Source organism: Micropterus dolomieu, linkage group LG16 (genome assembly GCF_021292245.1).
Source record: "Micropterus dolomieu isolate WLL.071019.BEF.003 ecotype Adirondacks linkage group LG16, ASM2129224v1, whole genome shotgun sequence".
Classification (NCBI taxonomy): Eukaryota; Metazoa; Chordata; class Actinopteri; order Centrarchiformes; family Centrarchidae; genus Micropterus; species Micropterus dolomieu.
The window spans coordinates 9,772,931-9,796,759 of record NC_060165.1 but is presented as its reverse complement, the minus strand read 5'-3'; the positions used below and the strand labels follow the sequence as shown (position 1 = coordinate 9,796,759).

Genomic DNA, 23,829 nt, shown 5'->3' with positions numbered 1-23,829 from the left:
AGGAACAGAGTGGCCTGCTTTTCATCTGAAAACAGACGATTGTCCTCCCATGTCTGCATCAGTCGGAGAAAACACAGTTCATATTATGCAGTTTACATGTCATGGTCACATTACATTTCCAACACCCAAATTATATTATTTTTTAAGGGACCTGATTAAGAAAACTTTGGTTGTTTGTCAATTTGAAAGTGATTGCTCTCATAGAGGCAAGGCTGAACATTATGGGTCATTTCAATGGATAACCCTTCTCCAGCCGCAAAGCCAACTTTTTACTGTTTACAGCATCTGTGTGTGTGAGAAACAGTATTGGACTGCATGCGGCTCTGTTCTGCTGGTGCTCAGTACCTCGCCGGGGGAGAAAGCGGGCGCGCTGTCATTCTGGAGAGATGGTGTCCACTGGGCTGAGATGCTCACTTTCACATTGCTGAATGTTTTCCTGGACGCATGCAGCAACACATAGCTGGAGAGACAGAAAACAGCAACAGGAATATGATAGAGATTTATTTAAACAGTCCATGTGGAATGAACTGGTTCATACTTCAGCTGGAGGGGATACATAATTACTGAAAGCTTGTTTATTATACTGGAACTCTGCTTCTGTTCAATATAAAAAAATGGAATTACTAACATACCATAATATACATAGCATACTAACTACTTGGACAATTATTAGTCCTTTAAAAGTTCCTGTTAGTTGTCTTGGACTACAAAAGGTAACAAAAGACATGTAGAAGCTTAAATTCCAAAGTAGCAGTTCAATTCTGCTGAAAGAATTTACAGGGAACACTGGAGCGCAACATCTTTATCTAACAAACTGGAAATGGCCTAAATCCAAAGCAAGCCCAAATGTTGCGATGAACAGCAGCCTTCATTGTGTGCTGCTGCCTGTTGCAGACGGCACTTTGCTTCACTCCTGATAGGAGTGCCGTGACTCGCCAGCAGATGTGTGATAACACATCTACTGTAATTAAAGATTAGCAGCACCTGAAATAAACATATAGCATGACATTTACCAGGTGGACATAAAGATGATTTAAATCCATTGCTGTACATTCTGCATTTCAAAATCTCAAAAATAACCTGAAATATATTATAAGTGCTTGAGCACTGCTACAAAGTGCCCTCAGTTGTGCATTTAGTCAGTCTGCTGTGCCAGCCCTGTATAAACGAGCTTAAGTTGTTCAGGAATTATCAGCAGGTCAGAGTCTTGGGATGGAGCATTAATGATTTTTTTTCCTTACTGATAATATTCCTGTATTTCAGTGCCTTAACTCTTATGATAAGAATGATGGCAAAAGAGCACCGCTGAATGTTTGCACCCCTAATGCAAAAAAACATTTGCACCCCTAATGCAAGTTGTCTACCTAAACTAAAAGATGATGGAAGTACAAATACGCAATGTTTTCAAAGCAGCAAGTAGTCACACAGTGAGAAAAAAAAAAAATCAATCATGTATAGAAATCAAACATTTTGAAACATCAATAATTGTTTTATCATTGCGGTGTAGTCCTCTGAATCGATATGAATCAAAACGTGAGGTGACCAGAGATTCTCACCCCTTGTTCTCAGTACTTATGGTTCATGTTATTTTGACTATAACTGACCTAGGTTAACCATACACCATAGACCTTTCACCTAAATTAACAGCTCACATCCTTTCGCAATGTGGTTGTCATGGTATGATAATCTCAGAAGAAGATATCATGGTTTCACAGTATACGGCATTACACAATTATTCTTTCGATTATCAGCTACAATGATAATGGAATGAAAAAGTTTTTTTGGGTGAACAAACACTTTATTATAATTTAACATAATATTTTCTTATGGTTTGTTCCTGTGGTTCAGTGAGCTGTGAATAGCTAGTGAGGAGCTTTTTGTTTCAAAACTGCTGTGAAAAGTGCTTGTAAATGGATTCTTTCCAATGAATGTGCAAATAATCTTCAAAAAAACCCCCAAAAGCCTTGAAAAAACCCCCCAAAAACACAAAGGTCGAAGGAAGGAACACAGGTTTGAGGCGGGGTGGGGTTCTGGTTTACCTAAAGAAGGTGAGGAGGAAGGCAACCAGATGATGATGGGTGTACTGTGACAGGCAGCCACAGCACGAGGAAGGCATCACAGGGGCGGCCGGAGGGAGGAGGAGGAGTTGGAGGATGAGGAAGGAGGTGGTGTTGGCGGAAGTCTTCCGGGGGAAACAGCAACAGGACAGGGAGGGGGTTCAGCTATAGTCTCCCACTATGCCAGATGGGACAAGCTCATTGCTAGAGGAACAGAACAAGCGTGAAAATAAGGAATTTGAAACCCACGTTAAAATTCTTGACTGCACAAAACCTGATTATTACAACTCATACAAAGTACTAATAGCAGAAATATATTATTACTCCTTGGCTGACTAAGCGAACACACAAAACTATATTTTTTATTATGAGAGAAAATTATGGCATAGATGCAGCAACCAAGCAGTGTTTGTGCAATTTCTCAAAGAGTTTAAGAGTGGATGTTCCATTCAAATGATGCAGTATTTGACCGGGTGATGAAAATCATTTTACCTGATATTACCTGGATGCAACAGCCAATATTATCTTGCTGAAAGTTTCCATCTCCTTAGGATTAAAGACGAGTATGAATAAATGAATCTCGTCTAAATGCTGGGTTTTGCTCTGGCACCTACAGGTATCAATGGGCCCAGTGTACTGACTGGCCTGAAACCTCCCCCACCAGCCTGTTCAGCTGTTGCTTAAAGTTGTTTACACAGGGCTCTCCAACTAATTAGGGATGCACCAATCCCACATTTTCAGATGCGATTCTGATACCCCAGATTGGGGTATTTGCCGATACGGAGTACCTATCTGACACCAGCAGCGTCTTTTCTCCCAAATTTAAAAATTTGTAGACGTCACATTATGGTCTCATGTTTTCCTTTCCTTATACTCTGTACTCCAGTTACATGCCAGTTTCTGCTGCCTGTACCTATGTTGTTTTGACATGTGACTGGAAAAGGGTCCACTTCTGCTGCAGGAGCAGGCTGTATATTGTTCTAGTCACTGAGAGAAGAGGGATAATGAAACAAATAGCTTACTATATCAAACATGACTTTGTCTGGTTAGTCCATATGTTTATAAAGTTAGGAAGCGTAGCCAATAATCATGATATGTATTCTCTGTGACACTCTGTGAGAAGGCATGGCTTTATTTTGAGAACAGTTCATCCAAGAAACACTGATCACTTCAAACACACACTTCAAACCTTGTAAATACCATAACCAGCTGATTTTTTTTCCTGCAATACTGTTACTCCACCCAGAATCTCCTGCGTGCATGCCAAGCAAAGTTCACTGTAGCTAGTTGTACAAATTCTACCTGAGGCAAACAAGACCATTAGCCTCGTGACTGCGTCCTTTCTAAAAAGACAAAAGGGGAAGAATTTGAGGAATATTCAGTTATGTTGTGTGCATTGTGTAAAGCAAGAAAACAGAGTTTCTTGCTACAAACATGTAGTCACAGCTTGACCTATCACTCTCAGTATTTCCCTTTTAAAAAAACACAACCTCTTGTCAGTTAAAACAGGCTGTTAGCTCCAAAAGTGCTTTTTTGCCCTGGAGGTAAAACAAATCTACCGGCATTAGTTTGGTGCCTGTTGGCAAACCACTGCAGATACAGTTACTTACAGTTGGGACTATTATACTGTAAAGTGCACACCCCACTGAAAGGGAAAATTTAAGCAGGACGTCCTGTAGATTATAGACCAGACAGGCTCTGGTTTGTGCCTCTCGTCTAAACACTGTTTCTATGACTTTTGTGTAACGTTACAAAGAAATGATTTAGCTTGTTCATTGATGAGCAACTCACCTTTTATGTATAATACGTAATTCCCCCATGAATAGTCGGTCGATTTCATCTATTTTTGACAGCATTTTGTCGTTCTGAGAGGCAACATTTGCCACTTCTACAGTTTCTGCCCATCTCTGCCTCACATAAGTAACCAGCACACAACGTTGGCGACAGAGCCACCCAGTGTTGACTGACTAATAGACAACATCGCCAGTTCCGGGTTGGTTACACGTACACATAGGTCTATGAACAAACAGCAGAAAGTTACAGTTTCAAACTCTCAAGAGACAACAAACAAACAAAAACGTTTTCTTACCTTTCAGCCCAGGTTTCCGTTGACTAGTTGTCTGGGTGTTGCGACAATCTGTGTTTACCGTGGATTCCTGTCTGACGGACGTGGCTGCAAGCAGAGCACAGCGGCGCACTGCTGCCACCAGCAGGACAGGAGTGGAATAACAGGCGTGAAGGCACAGCGTGACAGTGCTGTGCAGGCAGCTGTTGAGCTTTCACCTGTCACTCTACTACCACTTGTGGTGTAGAGCCAGCCTTCCATTGGCTGCAGGCAGATTTCTACATAGTTCAAAATCTGTTCCCTGCCTGACACAGTAACAGGGATTCAGCACTGAACGTGGTCAGCACTTGAATTCTGGTAAGCCTTTATACATTTATTATAGTCTATATGTGTTTAACATGCATTTGCACATTTTAAGATGTTGTTCATGGTTCTATAAAACTCGACATTTCTATTGACGTTAAAGTTAAGTGTCCAATACCATATAGACCATATGTTAAATCATTCAGGGATTGCTGAAGTAATATGTGTGGCAGTACAATCTAAGGTTGTGCTAAAAGACTGGTGTGAAAAATAAGGATTAGAAAAAATGAAGTATAAGGATTAACATTCAAGCAAAAAAATTTTTTTAATGTACATAGGGTGCATTATCTCACAAGTGCAATAATACATTAACCAATCACATGGAGTGTATTTGAATTTCTTATTGATATGTAATCTTAGTAATGTGTCTGAGTTAATCTTGCTTTACATTTTGAATTGATGATTATGATAATGATCGGGGACAATGGGAGGCAAATGTGTGTGATGCTTTACGATGTGTCCAGGGGGGTCATGTCTTTTCTTGTTTTACAACATGTACCTGGCTGTATATTCTAACTAGGGCATGATTGTCTTTACGATAGATTTAGATTGAGTTTCCTCCAGAGGACATGTAAAAAAAAAAAGAAAACACAAAAAAAGACAACATGTTCCAGTGGTAAGATAGTGCTAACCCTGAGATTTGGATAAAAGCTGCATGTGCTGAGACACAGCAGCTCACTGGGATGATACTCTGATGCGTGTGTGTCCCAGTGAGTTCCTTCTGGAGAAGACTTGAATAAAATTCACAGAAAGAAAGTTTGCCTAAGCTATTAATTTGAAAACTTGAATTGCCATCACATATATGTTGCAACCTTGGAAGTCTTTATTATTGATTAAATGTAGAACAAAATACATTACTGATTTATGAATTCATGCCTCTGACATTTTAGGTATTACCTCTTTGCCATGTGAGTTCATTTGTATCATGACATTTAAACAGCTGATTTCTCTTTAGATGTAACTGTGTCAAAGGCATCTTCATTTCTTTTTTCACTTGCAGTTTGCAAACCTCATTGGGGCTCTCTTATTCATTTCCTATTGGAGGTAAATATACACCATAAGGCAAGGAGGGTGGGTTGGTATGCTACAGCTGCATGAGCAACTGTAGCTAAGAAGCAGTTGTGATGTGAATTCCAACGAACCTCAGATTTGGAGGGAAATAATGTGTTACAATAATGTCTGTCCCATGCATCAGTAATTTCCCTGCAGCTAGTTGGCAAGAGTATGGCATTTACTTAGTTCAGTCAGTGTTAAGAGTCATGCATTCATCCTACATAGCTTGTTCATAATGTCAGCTGTGAGAGAGGCAGGCAGCTGATAGACATAAAGAGAGAGAGAGAGAGAGAGAGAGGGAGAGAGAGAGAGGGAGGAAGTCATATCCAGGGTTTGTGGGGAGAGAAAGAGTGAATGAAAGTTGAAGATTGGAGAAGAGACAGGGAGAGAAGTGTCCAGTGGTTCGAGGTGAGACCCTTATGTCTCTATTCTCATTCAATTAAACATCTGACGACTCACCTCAAGGCTTAAATCAAGTTAGGAAACCTGTTGCAGACTGTTTAACCTGGACATACAGCACACCACGGTGGTTTGGAGGTTATACCAATGGATACTGTTGTAGCAGCATTGGTTGCATTATGCTCCCATTTCACTAATGAACATATGGGAACTGTACTGCAGCAGCAGGTAAGAGCCAGACTTAATATTGTACTTTCAATGTACAAAATGTGATGCGTACAGTGGGATTTCATCAGGCTGTGTTGTCTTGTATGTCATTATATTTTCTTAGATACTTTCATAACTGTAAAAAATAAACTTGGGAGGGGGGGAAATAAGATATGGCATATTTATTTAGGTAAAAAAACGTGACCTTGTTTGGAAGTTATCTGGACATATGTATTTCCTAAAGGCAGCCTCTTGCAAAATGAAAACTGCAATCGCCATCTTTTGAATAATTGTAAAAAATGTGATGTAATTAATTAACAGCTCTGGATGACTTGATGTCACACATTAGCTATGTATCTGGATGCCTTGTTTCCCAGCTAGTCAGCCACAGCCTGTGTCTTTAAGGGCAGTATGCAGTCCCTCTGCTCATGTACACTTTCATTTGGACTACTAAACAAATGACACCAGCCTCAGAGCTGGGAAATTACAAAAGCACTATCTTAGAGGCCACCGAACTTTGAAACATTGGCCTTAGAGATGTGAAAGCATGAGAGTCAAGAAGAGGAGAGCAGAGCATTTAAGCCTCCACCAGGGTCAAAGATTGGTCTCCTGTGAGGAGAAGGCGGCAGAATAAGAAGCATTTAACAACACATTAAAAGGGACAGAAGAGTGATTTAATCATATAAAAGCTCCCTCATGACATTTGAAATGTAGGTTTGTGTGATAAACTACTCGAGGGAGTTGCACTTACTCCCTGGCTGTTATGTTTTTGCTTGAGTCTGCCTAGCTGGTGCCTGAATAGAATAAATTACCAGCTGTGAATGAATGGCCACGCTGCATAAAATGTCAGTCCTTCCGAAGATCTTGATCTCATTTTGATACATGGTGTGAAAAAAATACCTTCAAGTGTGTTCAGAGATGTTGTGTGTCACTTTTTCAGTGACACACAACAGCCTAACACCAATTGTCATTCGGAGCCAAGCTGACAAGGATGTCGATGTCAAAGATGCTTTCCTCTCTGTCTCAGGTGTACAGTAATCATGGCAGCCGCTAAGAGAATGACAAACGGGCCGGACTGCATCTACTCCACTGTCAACAGGTTTGTATCAGAATAGGTTTATCAGTGAACATTTTCCCTATAGGAAATTTTCCTCACAAATTCCTCACCATGAGAAATAAGTGACATGGTTTAGGTTGCTCTTTACTCGTTGCATTCATTAAGGACAAGTCAGGAAAGGTCTTTCAACTTAGGACTTCCCATTTCCTCCTGTTTATTTATTAAAACGTAACAGTTTGATGAAATGGGCCCTGGTCCAAGTATGTGTTTATTTAGCGAGGCTGATGAGAAGAAGATGCTCGGTCATAGGCTTGTCCTCTGGCATTTACTCTCAGGCTGGATTTTCCCACTGTTGCCAGAAAAAGACTAATTGTCCCCTAACTAGCAGTCACAGTGACCGTACTGGGAAGTTCAAGAAACTCTGGTAGCAGTCAGTCACTTAACCTTTTGTTTGCTTATTATTGCATTTTTTCTGATTTAATTCAGGTAATGATCCTGATTACTGCTGCTACAATTATTTGTATTAGTCCTATTATTATATCATTACTATTGCTATCATTATTATTACTATTATTAATTTTCATTGTTGTATTACCACTACCACATTCTCTCAGTGGTGTTGGCTGACTCGGGTTGGTGAGAGATGTACTTTATTTCTCTTTAACTTTACATTTAAAATCATTTCAGCATCATTTACATTCCATATTGGCACATTTATTAGTTGTTTGACATTTATCAGGGATGAATGAGTACCATTTTATGTTAATTTGTAACTATGTAAATGGGTTGTTTCTTTGTGTGTTTAGGCTGAACAAGGGCTGTCTTGGTGAAATAAGTGGCTTCCATATTGCTTCAGTGGAAAACAAGGGAGTTGGGCAAAGAAGAAAGTGGGCTCCAAAACTGCCCTTCACCCCATTAGACCACCTGAGCAACCAGAGGGAAGAATCACCCATGATGGCTCACAGGAGGCCGACCTTTGACCCTCACAGCAATGACAACACTCTTTACGTAGGCAACAAGCTCCCCAGATCCAATGGAGGCAACATCAAGGACAAGATTTCTCTGTGGGAGGAGAAGGAACCCTCACACTCACCCATTATCTCAGGTACTGTGGGCCAGTGCACCAGCATAAAAAGGTCAGAATCTCTGACAAAAAGCAACAGTAAAACTTCTGATGAGCAGAGTCTAGAGGGTTGCAGGAGAATAGCCCATAAGGAAAAGGAAAATCATGGGAAAAAGAATTTAGGAAAAGTTGAGGATTCAAGGCCCTGTTCGCCTGTTGAAACAGGGAAACAGCAAAGAGGGACGCTTAAGAGCAGCAAGCCCATTGAGAACCAAAAAGGGGAGGACTGCGTTAGAGTTGTCCACAAGGAAAAGCAAGATCATGAGAAAGAGAATGTAGAAAAGTTTGGGGATTCAAGGCCCTGTTCGCCTACGGCAGGAGTGCAGCCGCCAGTGGGGACATTGAGGAAAAGTTATGACAGGAGAACAGGCGATCAAACCAGCCAGGAGAAGAGAGCTGTATTCACTCTGTTTAAAAAACTGGAGGCTATGGGGGAGAGCCATGGGAAAACTCCTCCAGAGCTCGGAAACTACTTCAGCCCACCGAGCAAGGACAAACAGGTAGAGACGAAGAAGAAAGAATCTGAAGTTGTGGGTCAAACTGGTGCAGCGAAATCCTCCGGGGCCAGAGAGGGGAAGCAGCACCATGAGAATGTGTACACAGAGCCAGGGGCGCCCCCCATCAACCCAGTCCCCAAACCCCAACGAACCTTCCAGCATCCAGCTACAGGCCCCAGGCATGGGAGAGGGCAGAGGAACCTCCCCCCTCTGCCCTCCATCTCTGCGAAAACGGCCCTAAAACCTCCTTCTGGCGTCTACGGGAGACCTAGGGGTGAGAGAGTCAGAGACAACATCAACAGGTATAGAGGGCACAAAATATAACCAACAGTAAATATAATAGTTTGGTTTGTCGTAACGGTTCAGTTCATTCAGACTTTAGAAGCACCTATATACTAATTTGCACTTTTCTGTTCACCATGACAGGAAATCCTTTGAGTTTGAAGACCTTGCAGGGTCAACTAGCCTGCTCTTCTCTCGCTCACTGTCTCAAGAACATCATTACGAAGACATCCTAGGTCAGAAACCTTTATTATCCATCACTGATTTCCCTTTTTAAAGAAATAGTTGACCTTTTGGCAAATACACATGGAATCCACAAGATGTGGACTGTACAATGGGGCTGCAGCTCATTTTCTTGAATATGTGCCTGATATTTTCTAGAATCAGTTTGTTACCACATGAGTTGAATGTTGTTTCTGGTGTTTTTCCACTTCTTCGTGAACTACATTCTGCAGAAAACAATCAACATGTTTCACGGATTAAGTCAAATGCACGCATATTGAATGTTACACTGGCAGCTTCTGCCTAAAAATACAGTTTGAACCATGAGACTTTGTAACTTTTAACAGGAAAAATGCAGATGAACATGTTTTGAACGTTGCCATCTTTGGTCTCCCTTCAGACTCATCCAAAGAGAACCCATATGAGGACATCGAGTTGGAGAGTCAGTGCTCCCAGCAGTCTTTGCCCTCCTCTCCTGGCGCCGATACCACCAAGGTTCTTGCAGTACAAGCCAAGCATAATACTTTACAGTGACAACACTTCTTATATAAATGATCATGCAAATGTATTAAATGATTTGTGTCTATAGACCTCGAGGCCCGGTTTCTTCAGGCAGAATTCAGGCAGGAGTTTTAAGCTGCTGGACCTGCGTCGAACCAACCAGTCGACCCACAGCACCGGCAGCGCGGGTGTTTCATCTCCACGCCAGCTCAGCCCTCCCTCAACTCCCACCGGGCCTGAACACCCGTCCTGGCTGCCTGGGGATCCCTACAGCCGAACGTGCCGCAGGATCCCAACGGTGTGTGTTTGAGCGCATATTTTAGAGCAGTGTATGTATTTTATCCAGAATCCCTGAACTAGAGTAAAGGTTTTATCCTACGATCCTAATGCTTACCATATGACTTCTTGACTGCCAAGACACCATTTGCTGGATCCTATATCACATTTATAGATTAAGTTCAGCTTTAATTTAAAGTGTGGCTACCAGGTAACACTGCCAAAATATTATTAATTGGTATTTTGCTCTGATCCTTGAGGAAATATGTCATGCTGTGTATTTCTTTATGCTGAGCCAGAGCTTTTTTCCAACAGGTTGTACTGAGAATCAACAGCATCTTTGAGGCTCGGATCGGGAAGAAACATCTACGAAGGATCTATCATTTCGCTGAGACAAGCTCAGGGAGAGGTGATGATGGTGAAATGGCGTTCATCCAGAAGCGATTCAACTTTATTCTGTATTTTCTAATGCTTACACTGATTTTTGTTGTTGTTTGCAGTCACAGATGAAAATAGTGACTCTGAGAGTGAAGTTGAAGAAAGAGCGAAAGGTACCACAGAAATGAGTTAAACATTTTTTTGACATCTTCAATTTATAACCCTAGTGTCTCTTACTTTCCTCTTTTCCAGCTCATCGTCAGCGTCTCGTGTCAGTCCAGTCCATACTCAGCCAGCCAAACCAGGCTCAAGCCCACTACAACGGTACCAACAGTTCCCTGGAACGGGAGCTCCACCAGCGTCAGCTCTTTGAATATTTTCTAGTTGTGTCACTGCAGAAGTCGAAGGCCGGTGCCCACTACCTGCCAGAGGTCACGCAGCAGTTCCCCCCGAAGGTCAGAAGCAGAGGGGTGCTTGAATCTTTGTTTGCTTTTTGTGGGTAATTTTGTTTTGAAGAAGGAAACCACAGATTTTAAATTCAGTTAACTCATGATGTGGAGTAGGCCTGCTGCTCAGCCTGTGAAAACAGTTGTATAACATCTTCTCTAGCTCCAGAGGGAAAAGCCCTGATGATGTCAACAGTTAAAACTTGGGCTTGAGGTTTTACGTTTTTAACAAAAAGTCTGTTTTACAAACTGGATGTGGGATTTGAAAGAAGTGGGGTCTAATGAAAGAAGCTATCCTGTTGTATGATGGGAAACATAGGATCTAGTGTCGTTCGTTGTACAACCTTGTGTTGTATAATGATAAATAAATCACCTTGATAGCTTGAAAAAGTCAGGATATCTTGGCCTTATCAGTTTTGACCATTCTTTAAAAAATATAAATTTCATCTGTCTTTTGTGAGTCCACATACTTTATGGAAGTGCAGTGCTAAATCCCCGAAGGACCCCCTTTAACCTTTTGGGACCAAATGCCTCGAAATAGAAATCTACATCTTTTACCCCAGGCAGACAAAAGTCAACATTAAAACATTTCAAAATATGTGACTGAGCCCAAGTCCACCAGACAAGATTCTGGGAATGCAAACAGCTGAAATAGCAAGGGAGAAGCTTCACACCAGGCTGTCTTTGTTCATACTGCAGCATTTAATCTTTCCTATTTAAACCTGTAAGTTTATACATGTTAATAAGAACACGCAAACTTTTACCGGCTGATTACGGATAAATGTGCATGAAATAGTATTGGAAATTAAGTTAATAAAAATGCATGAAAGTAGCAAAAATGGAGTCCGTGTGTCACCGCTTTTGTTATGTTGCAGATGGAGCGCAGCTTCAAGTTCATGAGGGAGACGGAGGATCAGCTGAGGATCATTCCTCAGTTCTGTTTCCCTGATGCAAAAGACTGGGAGCCGGTGGAGAGCTTCCCAAGGTGAGAGTGTAAAAAGTAACTTATTGCACTTTTTATGAAATTCCACATAAATTAAAGTTTAATTTAATGGTCAAAATAGTTTTAAATACTCTCCCCAGAGCCATTTCTCTCCCTTAGCAACTCACTATAATAGACACTGAAAACTAAACTGTCATTACCACTAGAAAACATACTGTTTAACCCCTGATACACACAACTGCTGATTTGAATGTATATAATTAGGATATTTATGTGTATTTTTTGTGCAAACAAAATATGCTAATCACGTGTTTTTTTGTGTATTTGTTGTGGGTCATCCCTCACAGCGAGATGTTCTCCTTTGTTTTGACTGGAGAGGATGGAAACAGGAGGTTTGGATACTGCCGGCGTTTACTGGTAAATAGAAATGAGTAGAATAAATAAGTGTGCTGCTACTGGACAGGAAGTGGCTAAATACCACGATGACGGCTGAGTAAATATGCGTGCCAAAATAGTCGGCATGGCTGTGGGAAAACGGTCCATCTCAGAGTCTGGGAGGAAGTGTGTGAGACTGGGAAAGTGTGTATGTGTGTGCCTTTGCATATGTATTTCTACAGCATGTGTGTGTTGTGGTTTTTCAAACTTTTATATTGCCAGAATGTACTTGAGATTAAAGAATTATTATTATAAGATAATAAGAATTATTATCTTCTGTCATGAGAAAACATTGCAACTCCAATTTTGGAAGAGATTACACTGTCTTTTAATTGTTTTTTTGTTTTTTTGGAGAATTCAGCAATGTTTTTCTACTTACAAAATACTTTCAAAACCCAGTTGTTAATCCAAAGAAATTTCTTTTCAGCCCAGTGGAAAGGGCAAACGTCTACCAGAGGTCTACTGTATTGTTAGCCACCTTGGTTGTTTCAACCTGTTCAACAAGGTAAACCTCTGGCACTGGTCCCCTATGATAAAATCATTCACGTAAATATTATAAACAAATGTAGTATACAAGTGTGTGTGTGTGTGTGTGTGTGTGTGTATATATTTGTGTGTACTGTAGGTGCTGGATGAGGTGGAGAGGCGGAGGGCTTTGTCTCCAGCCCTTGTGCAGCCTTTTATGAGAGCCATCATGGAGGCTCAGTTTCCAGCTCCAGGCAGAACCATCACCATTAAAACTTTCCTCCCTGGCTCAGGCACCGAGGTGAGTGACACCGCGGGCTATCTAGAACAACAGCTGAACAGCTGAAATGGCATGGCTTCTGAAATACTGAAATTCAGACCATGGACTTAGACAAAAGACAAGTATATAACCTGTTTTTGAAAATTATATTTGCCCATTGAAACTTTATTGCTCATGTAACGATTTTGGCAGCACAAATCTTAAAGGGGAGAATACTCATGTAGCTGGAGTGTGTGACAAATATTTGGCATACAAATTTTTTAATTAATGTTATAGCTAGCTCCATGTAATGTTTCAGTCATTCAGCTTTCGTCAAGATCAAAAATATGAATTTTCAATTAAAAAGAAGTTGTACAGAGTGTACGAGAAATTTAAGTCTGTTATGGTCTTCTATAGCTTTGTAGTTTCATCTTTTCTCCATCTTATCCCCAGGTGATGGAGCTCTGTCGACCCTCTGACTCACGCCTGGAGCATGTGGACTTTGAATGTCTGTTCTCCTGCCTGAGTCTGCGGTTGCTGATTCGAGTATTTGGGTCTCTGCTGCTGGAGCGAAGGGTCATCTTCACTGCTGACAAACTCAGGTTGGTCCATTCCGTGGAGCCGTTTATCCTGTAGGGTTACACAGCATGCAGAAATACGTATCTCCCCCTTCATGTGACAGCTCATTTGATGCCTCCTAAAATAAGAGGGTACACGGAACATCCTTCTTCTACTGTTTATGTCATTTTTGTATATTAGGTGTAAGCATCAGGGAAGCTTTCATTATGGAAATACAAGAAATACAGGTGGCCCCAGACCCACATTTTTAAATCAATTTAAGACAGCTCGCAGTTTTATTCAGGGAACATGCCAGAGAGATATTTTAAGAGCGGCCTGTTGAGTTGTTGTGCTGGGGCCGGCTTGTTTGTTCTGTAAGAGCAAGCCAGTGGGAGTCAGAGAGAGTGGTCACAGTAGTAGAGGACTGGAATGCAAAGTTGAGTGATGTAAATAAAAGTAGTATGTGGCTTTGCTTCCCTCTCTGGGAAATGTTACTTTAGGGAATATTAAGTGATGAGGCTGTATTTTAGACCATAGCACCCTCCTGTGGTTAGAATGAGTAAGTTACTCTCTGTCAACACTTAGTGTTGAAAAGTGGTGGGGACATAAGGGCTCAGACTGGGGGTATGACCATACACTTGTGTCTCAAGACTTGATGATTAAAAAACAAGATGAGAAGAGTTTTTAAAACTATTTTGAATTAATCTGAAATGCTGAATAATGAGTGGAGGGTCTGGGGGTCTTCTCCCAAAACATTTTGAGCTTAATTGACACTTAATTTAAAAACCTGCATTCTGGAGGCATTTTCTGCTCCAATTTAGGGTGGAAATGCCTTCATTTATAAAAAGAAAACAAAAAAAATCAGCTGGCAGATAATAATTCATAAATAGAAAAATATAATAGAAAATAATGCAGTAATCACTGTTACTTTTTTGGACAATGCACATTTGTCTCTTCTATATTTAAATTGCTTTGTATGTTTTCTAATTGTGCAAATAAACCTTTCTCAAAGCATTTTCTTTAGTCATTAGTTAACATTTCTTGGTACAAACTATTTTTAGGAACATTTTTTAACAAAAGCTTTCAAAAAGTTATGGAGACAAAATCATCATGTCCCCAGCGTCGTCAGTGCATACTCATTTTTCCCATCTCTTCTTGCAGTACTCTCTCCCAATGCTGCCATGCTGTTGTGGCACTGCTTTATCCCTTTGTATGGCAACACACTTACATCCCTGTGCTGCCCTCGGCTATGCTTGACATCGTCTGCACTCCAACCCCGTTCATCGTAGGCCTGCTGTCCAGTTCACTGCCCCAGCTCACTGAGCTGCCCCTGGAGGAGGTCAGAGAAACACTACTTTGTGGCAATTATGCTAAAAATGTTGTACATTCCAATAATTAGGCTTTCTGTGCACAGGTTCTTGTTGTGGATCTTGGAAACAGTCGATTTCTCAGACAGGTAGGCTGTACATCGAATCCTGATTGATTCATGTTTTTTGTGGCTTTGCATGATCTGTATGGACGTGGAACACATTATTTCATCCTTAACATACCTTTAAATTAAATTTCTATCCTGTTTTGTCACATCTAGATGGATGATGAGGACTCCATCCTGCCATCTAAGCTTCAATCAGCCCTGGAGAATGTTCTGGAGAGGAGACGAGATCTCGCTAATGAGAGAGGAGGAGACACACCCAGTGGTGAGACATAACAAGGACTGATGCTGAAAACTAGCAATAAAAGCTGCTTAGTTTTGCAAGTGAGCGAGTTCAGCAGCACTTTTTGTATATATTACAATATTTATCCTCTTCTCTTCAGACTTTGGCCATCTTAGCACTGTTGTGTCCGAGGCCTTTGTTCGTTTCTTCGTGGAGCTGGTAGGCCACTATCCCCTCTTCATCATTGGTGAACGGGAAGACGGTTACTCCTCCTCTTCCTCCTCCCCAGTCCCCTGCTCCTTCCAGCGCGAGGGTTTTCGTAAAGCAGTCCCGTCTAAGACTGTGCGTCGCTTCCTGGAGGTCTTCATGGAGACCCAGATGTTTGGCTGGTTCATCCAGGAGAGAGAGCTCCACAGGCAGGCTCTGAGAGGTAAAGAGCTGCAGGAAAAAGAAGAGGTCCCGCTGTCAGGAGGCGATCCAGTGATTCATAATTCCTTCTCTTTCCTCAGGACTGTTTGAAGTGAGGGTTCAGGAGTATCTAGACTCCATCCATGAGAATGAACACCGGAGGGTTAACAGGTTTCTTAAAGGCTTGGGTAAGGTTGTTTCTGAGCCAGAATTTCTTTGTCGTAGCGATAGCATAGTCTGTACTGTAGGCTCATTCTCACCTTAAACCTATTGTTTCTTTCTTTTCCTTTTGCTCCAGGAAACAAAATGAAATTTCTTTCCAAGAAATAATGCCACTGTAACTGCACAAAAAGAAACCAACGCTAAAAACGAAGAAGCGCTGAAACAAGGAAACAGTTCATGGACTTCATAAATCCAGCAAGAGAAATTATCATTTGCTTTTCCTGAGACGCTGTTTGTGCCATCCTCATCTGTGTTAATGAGACTTTTGCTCAAGGACTCCTTATAGATGTAGGGTGGCTGTGGTGAATCACAAGTTGTTCCCACCAAAAGAAAATCCTGTATTTCACATAAATAAAGGAACCTTATAAGGAACTTTTTGAGAAATATTAAAAATAATATATATAAAGTGTTTGGTTCCTGGTTGGTGTAATCTACATACCAGCTGACATATTAAAGGGGAAACCTGAATAAATAATAAATTAGTGTAGAATGTGAATGCTTCAATTCAAGGCACAAGGGGTAATTGAATGGTTTGATAAATATAGTAGATGGTTGATCCTTTGAATTAACTTGTTTACAGTCATGGTGTTTTCTGAATCCACAAGGGGGCAGTAGTATATTTTCTCTGATTAGATGATCTTGACACTGACAATTACTGACCGGAAAATGACACAGACAGGCTTTCTTTCTCGCTCTATAATGCTCCAATTTTCTTTTAGTCATAACAGTGACATCACTTGACTCTTGACAAGAAAATAGATATTATTGTCTTGATGTTTCCATGTTCTTTCCGATGAAACGAAAGCCCAGGTCCATAACACTTTTAGAGTTTGGATGTCATTTTTGTAAACTTTGTACATCTCCACCAACTTCCAGATTATGAATGATGGGATTACTTTATGGTAAGAAAAAAAGAAAATGTGTTCAATGGCACAATTTACATTTTGTTACACACTGGAGAATCCTGAGAAGAAAGTAAAAGCCAAGTGAATGTGTTCACTCAGCATTTGTGTGCCAGTTTTACACAGTGAGTAATTCACATACCACCCATTTGCTAACCATTCACTGCGGTGTTTGTGTGTTCAAAGTAATTTGGCTTTTTTACTACAAAGAGCCTTGGTTCAGAGTTGGTGGCAGCTTTACTATTTTAGTCTCTGAGTCATGGAAACAAAGCAGATATTTAGCCCACAAAGAGGAAAGCACATCTTTGTCAGCATGAAAACATAACACAGGTGCAGAGCAGAGCATAGTAGTGTATTGTCTGAGGACTTGTGTGCTCAGTTCGTGCCTGCTGAGCAAGCCCAAGGGCCCCAGGGCATCACACAGCACCCGTCACCTTGTCAGTGGCAAATTCACAGACGCACAGACAACAAATATATTTAGACACAGGTTTGTACTGACACACTGTGTACCAGGAGCTTCTGCAGGTGTCAGGGCATGGAAAGATTGTGGAAGTAATGAGTTCAAATAGTACCTTTATCTGCTATTAAGCTAACTTTAAATTAGCTAACAGTAATGTATAAATGGATTTTAACCAAAAATAGATAGCTATAGCCTAACTATAGCAAAACAGTTGGAATAGTTAGCTAAAAGTAATTGATAAACGGTTGAAAGAAATAGCTATGGCTAAATGATTATTAAACATTATAAACATTAATATTAGCTTGACGGGAGTAAACTATTGAAATAGACATTAAATATCAGATAGCTATAACTAATGGATAAAATAAATAGGTATTACTAATGGACAAATAGTTGTAATAGCTAACAGCAAATAACAGTTGAAATAGACCTTGGCTAAAAGTATTGAATAAATGATTAAGCTAGCTAACAGTAAGTGATTAAATGGTTAAAAGCACTGGATAAACAGTTGAAATGACATTTGTTAGCTTAAAGTGTTGAGTAATAGTTTAATAGATAGCTAAAATGGACAAATAGTGGAAAATGCTAAAAGTAGATAGTTGAAAGTCCATCTTCTGCTGTATGCAGTAGTGGTACGAATGCAGACTTTACCAAAGCAAGCTAAACATCAATATGGATCAATATCCACTGTTATATAACATTATCAATAGTGTTAAATACTGAAAATGAATTTGGAACATGACTGTTTTTGAAGAGGTTAGTTTAGCTCATCTGACAGTGCTGAGGGTTATATCAGACAAAAATGGTTGGGAACCACTGCTCTAAAACACACATGTTCAGTGAAGCTGTCACAGGGTAACAAATGTGAAAATCATACCACAGCTTCCTATCTGGCTCCCAAGGTGGGAAAGCTGCGGTGCTGTGGGACAGGAGCAAGTCTCAGGAAGATGGATGGATGTGGTGAGAGAGGAGCATTGACGGCTGCCAAAATGTTTACTCACTCACTCAGGTTTGCGGATTGTGTATGTGTGCAGATGGGTGAACACCAAACCCACATTGTCACATACTATTTTCTGCTAAACACCTGGCCGCGGCTCAAGACAACTGGCTCGTTAGTGCGGAGGTAATTATGGTTTAGATTAATTCCAGTCAGCAGGGGTTGACCCCCCAAGCCTTACATCCTGCACTGGTGTATTTCCGTGGCAAACCTCCCTGTGCAATACTTCTCACCACTGCAAACACAACTGTCGTGTTTTCAGTCAGGGAGAGAGAGCACCCTTATCTGACACTTAGAAACAACAATAGATTGTGGAAACTCTAATCTTCCATGCAAAGTGCCTTTCAGAGGTCCCTTTTAGCAGACTGAATTCCACCTTTAAGAGATGCTACACAGTGATACCACTTTATGCTAGTAATTGAAAACATCTACCTGCAAGTGAGAACCTGCTGCAAGACTCACAGTGCAGTGTACACATGCAGTTATGGCTATTATTCTCAGCAAAAATAAAATCACACAAACATTACGGTCCATTAAAACCAAACACCAATTCAATTATAAAGTCTCCAGAGATTTATTGACCTAATTTCAAGGCTTGCAAACTTGTATTTGAAACTCTGGAGGCTGCCACTGCTAATTATATGATTTATGGTGTAATTTATGAAGGTATGGAGGTGCGGCAACTAAGCAGCACTTGCCATCAATCAAAATGAAAAGTGTGATGTCATTTTCCATCGTTCTGTTAAATTTCTTTATATACCTTCACTCCCACAACCCTCAATCAAAATTAATGTTTTGGCTAAGTTGAATTTGCTAAAAACTTGGGGTCAAGGTAGTAACTCCCAGGTGCCATATGCAATTTTGTACAAATTATGCCAGTGTGCATGTTGTCATCACAACACAAATATGGTACCTAGAGCTTCCCACAGAGTTGTTTTGTGCTTGGTTGGAACTTGGGAACTCCAGGAGCCATGACTGAGCTGACTGCTCCTCTAAACATCATCTCACACTGACTTTAATTGGCCTGACACTGCTGAGTGAGAGGAGAAGTGTGTGAAAAACAAAGGAGAAAAAAGAAGTTAAGTAAAAAGCACAGGAAAGAGAGTGGAAGGGTGCCGAAAAAAAGCAGGAGTTTAATGCATGAGAAAAATACTTGAGCGTGCACATGCTAAAATACATGTGCAGTACACACCCATACACACTCACTAAAAGGTTCCCAAACATGCAACCGTCAGCTTGTTTTTCGGAGCTGCAGGTGCAGTGTCCAGCTGCAGCCCTGCCATGCATGCCAGGGGCCTGAATCATTTCCCCCTTTCAGAGGAGGAGCCATCAAAGCATATGGAGAACATAACAGCAGGAGGAGGTGGGAGAGGAGAATGGTGGAGAAGATCAGGAGAGGAAAGGAGGGGTGAATTTCACGGGGGAAAGAAGTGAAGAGGTACAGAGTTTAGAGTAGAGAAGAAAGGATTAGCAGTGGAGGATTTTCTTGCTGCTAATCCATGTTATAGCAAAACTTTAATATTGTGGACACAGACCAGAAGCTAGCAAAGAGGGTGATAGGAAAAAAGGAGGAGCATTGAGTTTGACACTTCTTTCATGGCTTCTGTTTCTCGCCCTTTAATCTCAAAATTTGAAAGCTTAGGAAAGGGTGGCAGGGAAGCTCAGGCCACACACATAGATTTCCAGGCTGGATGGTGCGTCAGTCGGGCCTGTCTGCATGTGAGCTGATGTATGTGTCCAAGCTTATCTACATCATTATTATACCACCATTAGTTATGGCATCTGATGACAAGGGTTAAAATCCATCTCTCTGTCTTTGTTTCTCACTCACTCACTCAGCTCAAGCCCAATTTTTTTTGGACATTTTCCTATCTCACCTTACATCGTCTGACTTTGTGTCTGTGTTTAGCATGAAGAGCAGTCTGTCTGGAGCCTGAGGAGTGGACACACACACACACACACACACACACATACACACACATACACATACATGCATTCGTAGACGGTATTCGCAGGGGAGTCTTTGTCAGAATGGTTCCAGGGTGGTCTGGTCTGTGTTAGTATGTAGACTCATCCCTCTTCATGTGGTTTGTTCATGTGAGGACTTCAGTAACTTGGTGTGTGTCCTGGAACTTTTCTTTGTCATCCTTTTGTGCACAATCGAGGAAGCAAGCTGATTTAAAAGTTTGTCTTAGAGATTTAACCAACCAACCAATATCTAGAAGGCGGTTGCATCATGTTTTTTTTTGTTCCAAAATCACTCCCTTTTTACCATGTGGCCCACTATATTTACACTCTGAATATTGAAACAATATTGTGAAATGTATGCACTTTAGATTATAGTGCCCTTAAAAATCCCCACAATTGAATGAACAAAGTAGTGTTGGTCAGTGGTGGAAGAAGTACTCAATTTTCATACTTAAGTAAAAGTACAGATACCACATGAAAAATGTTACTCAAGTAAAAGTAAAAGTCATCCAGTATAAACCTACTCAAGTAAAAGTAAAAAGGTACCTGGTTTTAAAAATACTTGAATACAACATTGCGAGTTATAGTGAATCACAATAAGGAAAACTGATTCGCAAGAGGACAAGTAGGATAAGTCTGCCTTATTGCTCTGCTGTTGTGGTAGTATCCCCTTCAGACTGTCTGACAGACACAGAACCCCATTTGGGACTTTGGGTACGTAAGGAAGAACCAAAACAAACTAAAACACTGTAAATGATATATATTTTCTATATATTAATGTTATCAGCTGCATCAGGCCCATTCAAACTGGCTCCTCCAGGTTTCCTTCAATACATTTCCAAATATAAAATACTATTTATAAAAAGACTGGGCTGAATATGTGATGCTTACTGAGATATGTTCATCCATATTGCCCAGTCTGTCCAGCTAATCAACAGAGTCAAGGTGAATTCACTGCTTTCTATCTTGCATTATTCCAGAGTTGTAACTAAACTTCACTGTCTTGTTTTAAAATGATGTATGAGGAGTGCCCTCACATCCTGTCTGGACTGGTCCCACAGATGTTTCTTGCTGGAATGCGTGAGTTTAATTATGTACACCGTGGTCCCTCGGCGTTTATCAAACGTAATAGTTATGTTTCACTCAACATTGTTCAGTCACAGTCTGACAAGCAACCAAGAAACAGAGAGACAAGAGCTGCGCTGCTCAGCTGGTTAGCAGGACAGACAGAAATTCACAGTAGCTGCACATTAACATTAGGCTAGCCTACGTGTTGTCTGCTGACCTCAAACTTTGAGAGAAGAGAACGCATGTTTACCTGACGTTCACGCAGTTCACTCTAATTGACTTTTTTCTTTACTCGTTCCCAGAAGGACAGTCTCTTCATCCCCTCATCACAGTTGTAAACACTCGCTTTCAACTTTGACATGAGAGTGAAGTGGGGCCGTCCAGCTCTGCGCGAGAGTGACCTGATTTCTATCACTGCGTATGCCGGTGTCAAATCAGCTGGGCGAAGTTGATTCATGCTAAGTCGGTTTTATCAGTTTCACAGTGGTTTTTCAATGCTGCTCCACTCAGGTGCGCTGCATAGGCGACTAATAACAATGTAAGGAGGTCTCATGCTGAATAACATCACATGCTAACATCTGCTAACGTTAGCCCTAATCACAAAGTACACTGATGATGCAAGATCAATTGAAGTAGGCCTAAATTAAAACTTTGACCTGATGATGGCAGTATGTGAAGAAGGTTAATGGATCACCAATTTTGATGTAAATGTCTTTACCGAATTTCATGACAACCTCATGGTGGGGCTAGAGGAAATAGCCATCCTTAGAGCCACGCCGCTAGCATGGCTAAAAAGATGGTTTTATTTGCACATGCATTAAGTTTTGTATGACTGAATGCATGCATGCGCACACAGGCACGTTCCATAAGTGTGTGCATGAGTTTCTGTGCACTGTTCACCTTTCACCTTCCCTCTCAGCATCCCACTAGCTTGCCAATATTAACAATGTGACTGAAAATCAGAGTCTGCAACAAACATAATCTCTTTTCCTGTAAAGTCTACCATCTGCTAAAATGATCATGTAGATGAAATGTGATCCACTTTTACCTGCGATGGCGCTCACGCCGGCACACTTGTAATTTTACAGTGGCCAGCATGACATAAAACAGCTAAAACAGCTTGACTGACAATTACTGCTCGCTATAAAAAGGGGGAATATACAGTACCACGTGGTTTTCACATTAACATCAGGCTTATGTTTGAGTGTGTGCTGGTTTTTTGTATTTATTGAGTGTATGCATGAGAAATCAGGGATTATTTTGCCACTTGTGTTGACTATCATTTAATCTTTTGGGCTGAAGTCAACAGCAGTAATTGAGGAGCGTTTTTAAGAACAGGACTAATGTGCAGGCATGCAGAGAATACTGAGTGTGTTGAGAGAGTGGTGCTATTTGCAGAGAGAGAAAATTGCCTGACAACTATATGCTCTGCCTGTGAGTAATGTTGCCACGAAGAAGTACACCCATACAAATAGGCTCTGTCTTTAAGATGTCATTCAGCCATTCTTCACCCTTTGTATTTATTCCTGGGGATTAGAAATGCTTATCTCTTGGTGGCTGTGTTTATTTGCGCTAGAGCTGTCACAAGAGTGCTTTTAACCGCTGTCTCTGTGTGTGTCCAGGATGATCTACACCTCCACTCATGTGTAGGACTTTCATTATTTGCCTAAGTTTCTTCTTTGAATGCTTTTAATCTTTTTCTTTCTCTGATTTTGGATGATAATGACCTTGACAAAAGGCCATAATTCAGCAGTATTTGACTTTGAATTTGGGCAAGTAATAGCTCCTGTACATTTTGTTCAAGCAAACCTTGAAACTTTCCACAGGTTTCTCGTACATCCTGCCAAGATACTATCAAGTCTCTGAATATATGCAGTATATTGCTTTGCTCCAAATGTTGTATCTTTACTGTAACACTTTGGCTCCTGCTGCTCTCCACTGACAGTAATAGAAAACATGCTGTGATGAAAAAAAACTTGTTTTTTCTTTATTTTGCTCCTCTTCATTTTCCACTTCAGCCAATCTTCACAGTGATTTGTGGGCCTGTAGGTTTTTAACTGCCATAAGCCTGGAAAGTTCTGGAAAATGTTATAGGGAACTTTTTCCACCGGTGCAGATTGTGGATGAGTATTGTAGGTCAAAGACAAGGTTTTTACTACTCCATCGTGATGTAATTCAGGCCGATGCTTTAAATACTGAAAATCCATTACTGTAGAAATTAAGAACTGAAATATATGCGATATGTATTCACTTCAGATGATCTGACAAGTTCAGAAAGGACCGAGGGAGTAACAGTAAAAGTTTGGCAAAGAGCTCTCAAGCACATGGCAAACGCATTGGAATGTACAGTAATAAAAAGGAGGCGTGTGTGTGTGTTCGTGCCTCTTTTGAGTGCAGTTTTGATAAAATTCCAGGTCTCATCTACTGCTGAGCTGCTAAAACCGATTACTCTTGCCACAGTGATTTAGACATTCACACACAGAAATGTTATACTATTCACACAACCACACTCAGTGGACACACATACTGTATATGAATGTGCGTAATTCTGCATCAAAGTAAA

At 40.8% G+C, this 23,829-nt stretch overlaps 2 protein-coding genes across 6 annotated transcripts in view; one reads left to right on the top strand and one right to left on the bottom strand.

Moving 5' to 3' along the window:
* Window positions 1-4,302, bottom strand: part of slc37a3 (solute carrier family 37 member 3) — a 12,680-nt gene extending 8,378 nt beyond the window's left edge. For 3 of the 4 annotated variants that reach the window (XR_006828468.1, XM_046071593.1, XM_046071595.1), the window contains exons 1-3: window positions 4,147-4,302; window positions 2,040-2,261; window positions 346-460 (exon numbers count right to left, since the gene is read on the bottom strand). Coding sequence is in view for 3 of the 4 variants with exons in the window: in XM_046071593.1 (XP_045927549.1) it covers window positions 346-460; window positions 2,040-2,116 (192 nt within the window). In the remaining variant the exon portion in view is untranslated. Of the gene's footprint in view, window positions 1-345; window positions 461-2,039; window positions 2,262-3,848; window positions 3,987-4,146 lie in introns of those variants that run through there. The other variant, XM_046071594.1, reaches the window with a different exon arrangement.
* A 15-nt stretch (window positions 4,303-4,317) lies between these two features.
* Window positions 4,318-16,243, top strand: LOC123984622 (DENN domain-containing protein 2A-like). Of its 2 annotated transcripts, none has more exons than XM_046071591.1 (20): window positions 4,318-4,479; window positions 7,172-7,243; window positions 8,008-9,123; window positions 9,248-9,339; window positions 9,726-9,820; window positions 9,915-10,124; window positions 10,418-10,511; window positions 10,603-10,653; window positions 10,733-10,935; window positions 11,802-11,911; window positions 12,217-12,286; window positions 12,732-12,809; window positions 12,930-13,070; window positions 13,482-13,630; window positions 14,748-14,925; window positions 15,001-15,042; window positions 15,175-15,283; window positions 15,402-15,671; window positions 15,751-15,837; window positions 15,948-16,243. In XM_046071591.1, exons 2-20 carry the CDS (start codon window positions 7,185-7,187, stop codon window positions 15,977-15,979), a joined length of 3,186 nt encoding a protein of 1,061 aa, XP_045927547.1. In that variant the 5' UTR covers window positions 4,318-4,479; window positions 7,172-7,184; the 3' UTR covers window positions 15,980-16,243. The 2 variants fall into 2 exon arrangements, with proteins under 2 accessions (XP_045927547.1, XP_045927546.1); XM_046071590.1 differs by lacking the exon at window positions 4,318-4,479 and adding an exon at window positions 5,954-6,165.
* The last annotated feature ends 7,586 nt before the right edge of the window (window positions 16,244-23,829 follow it).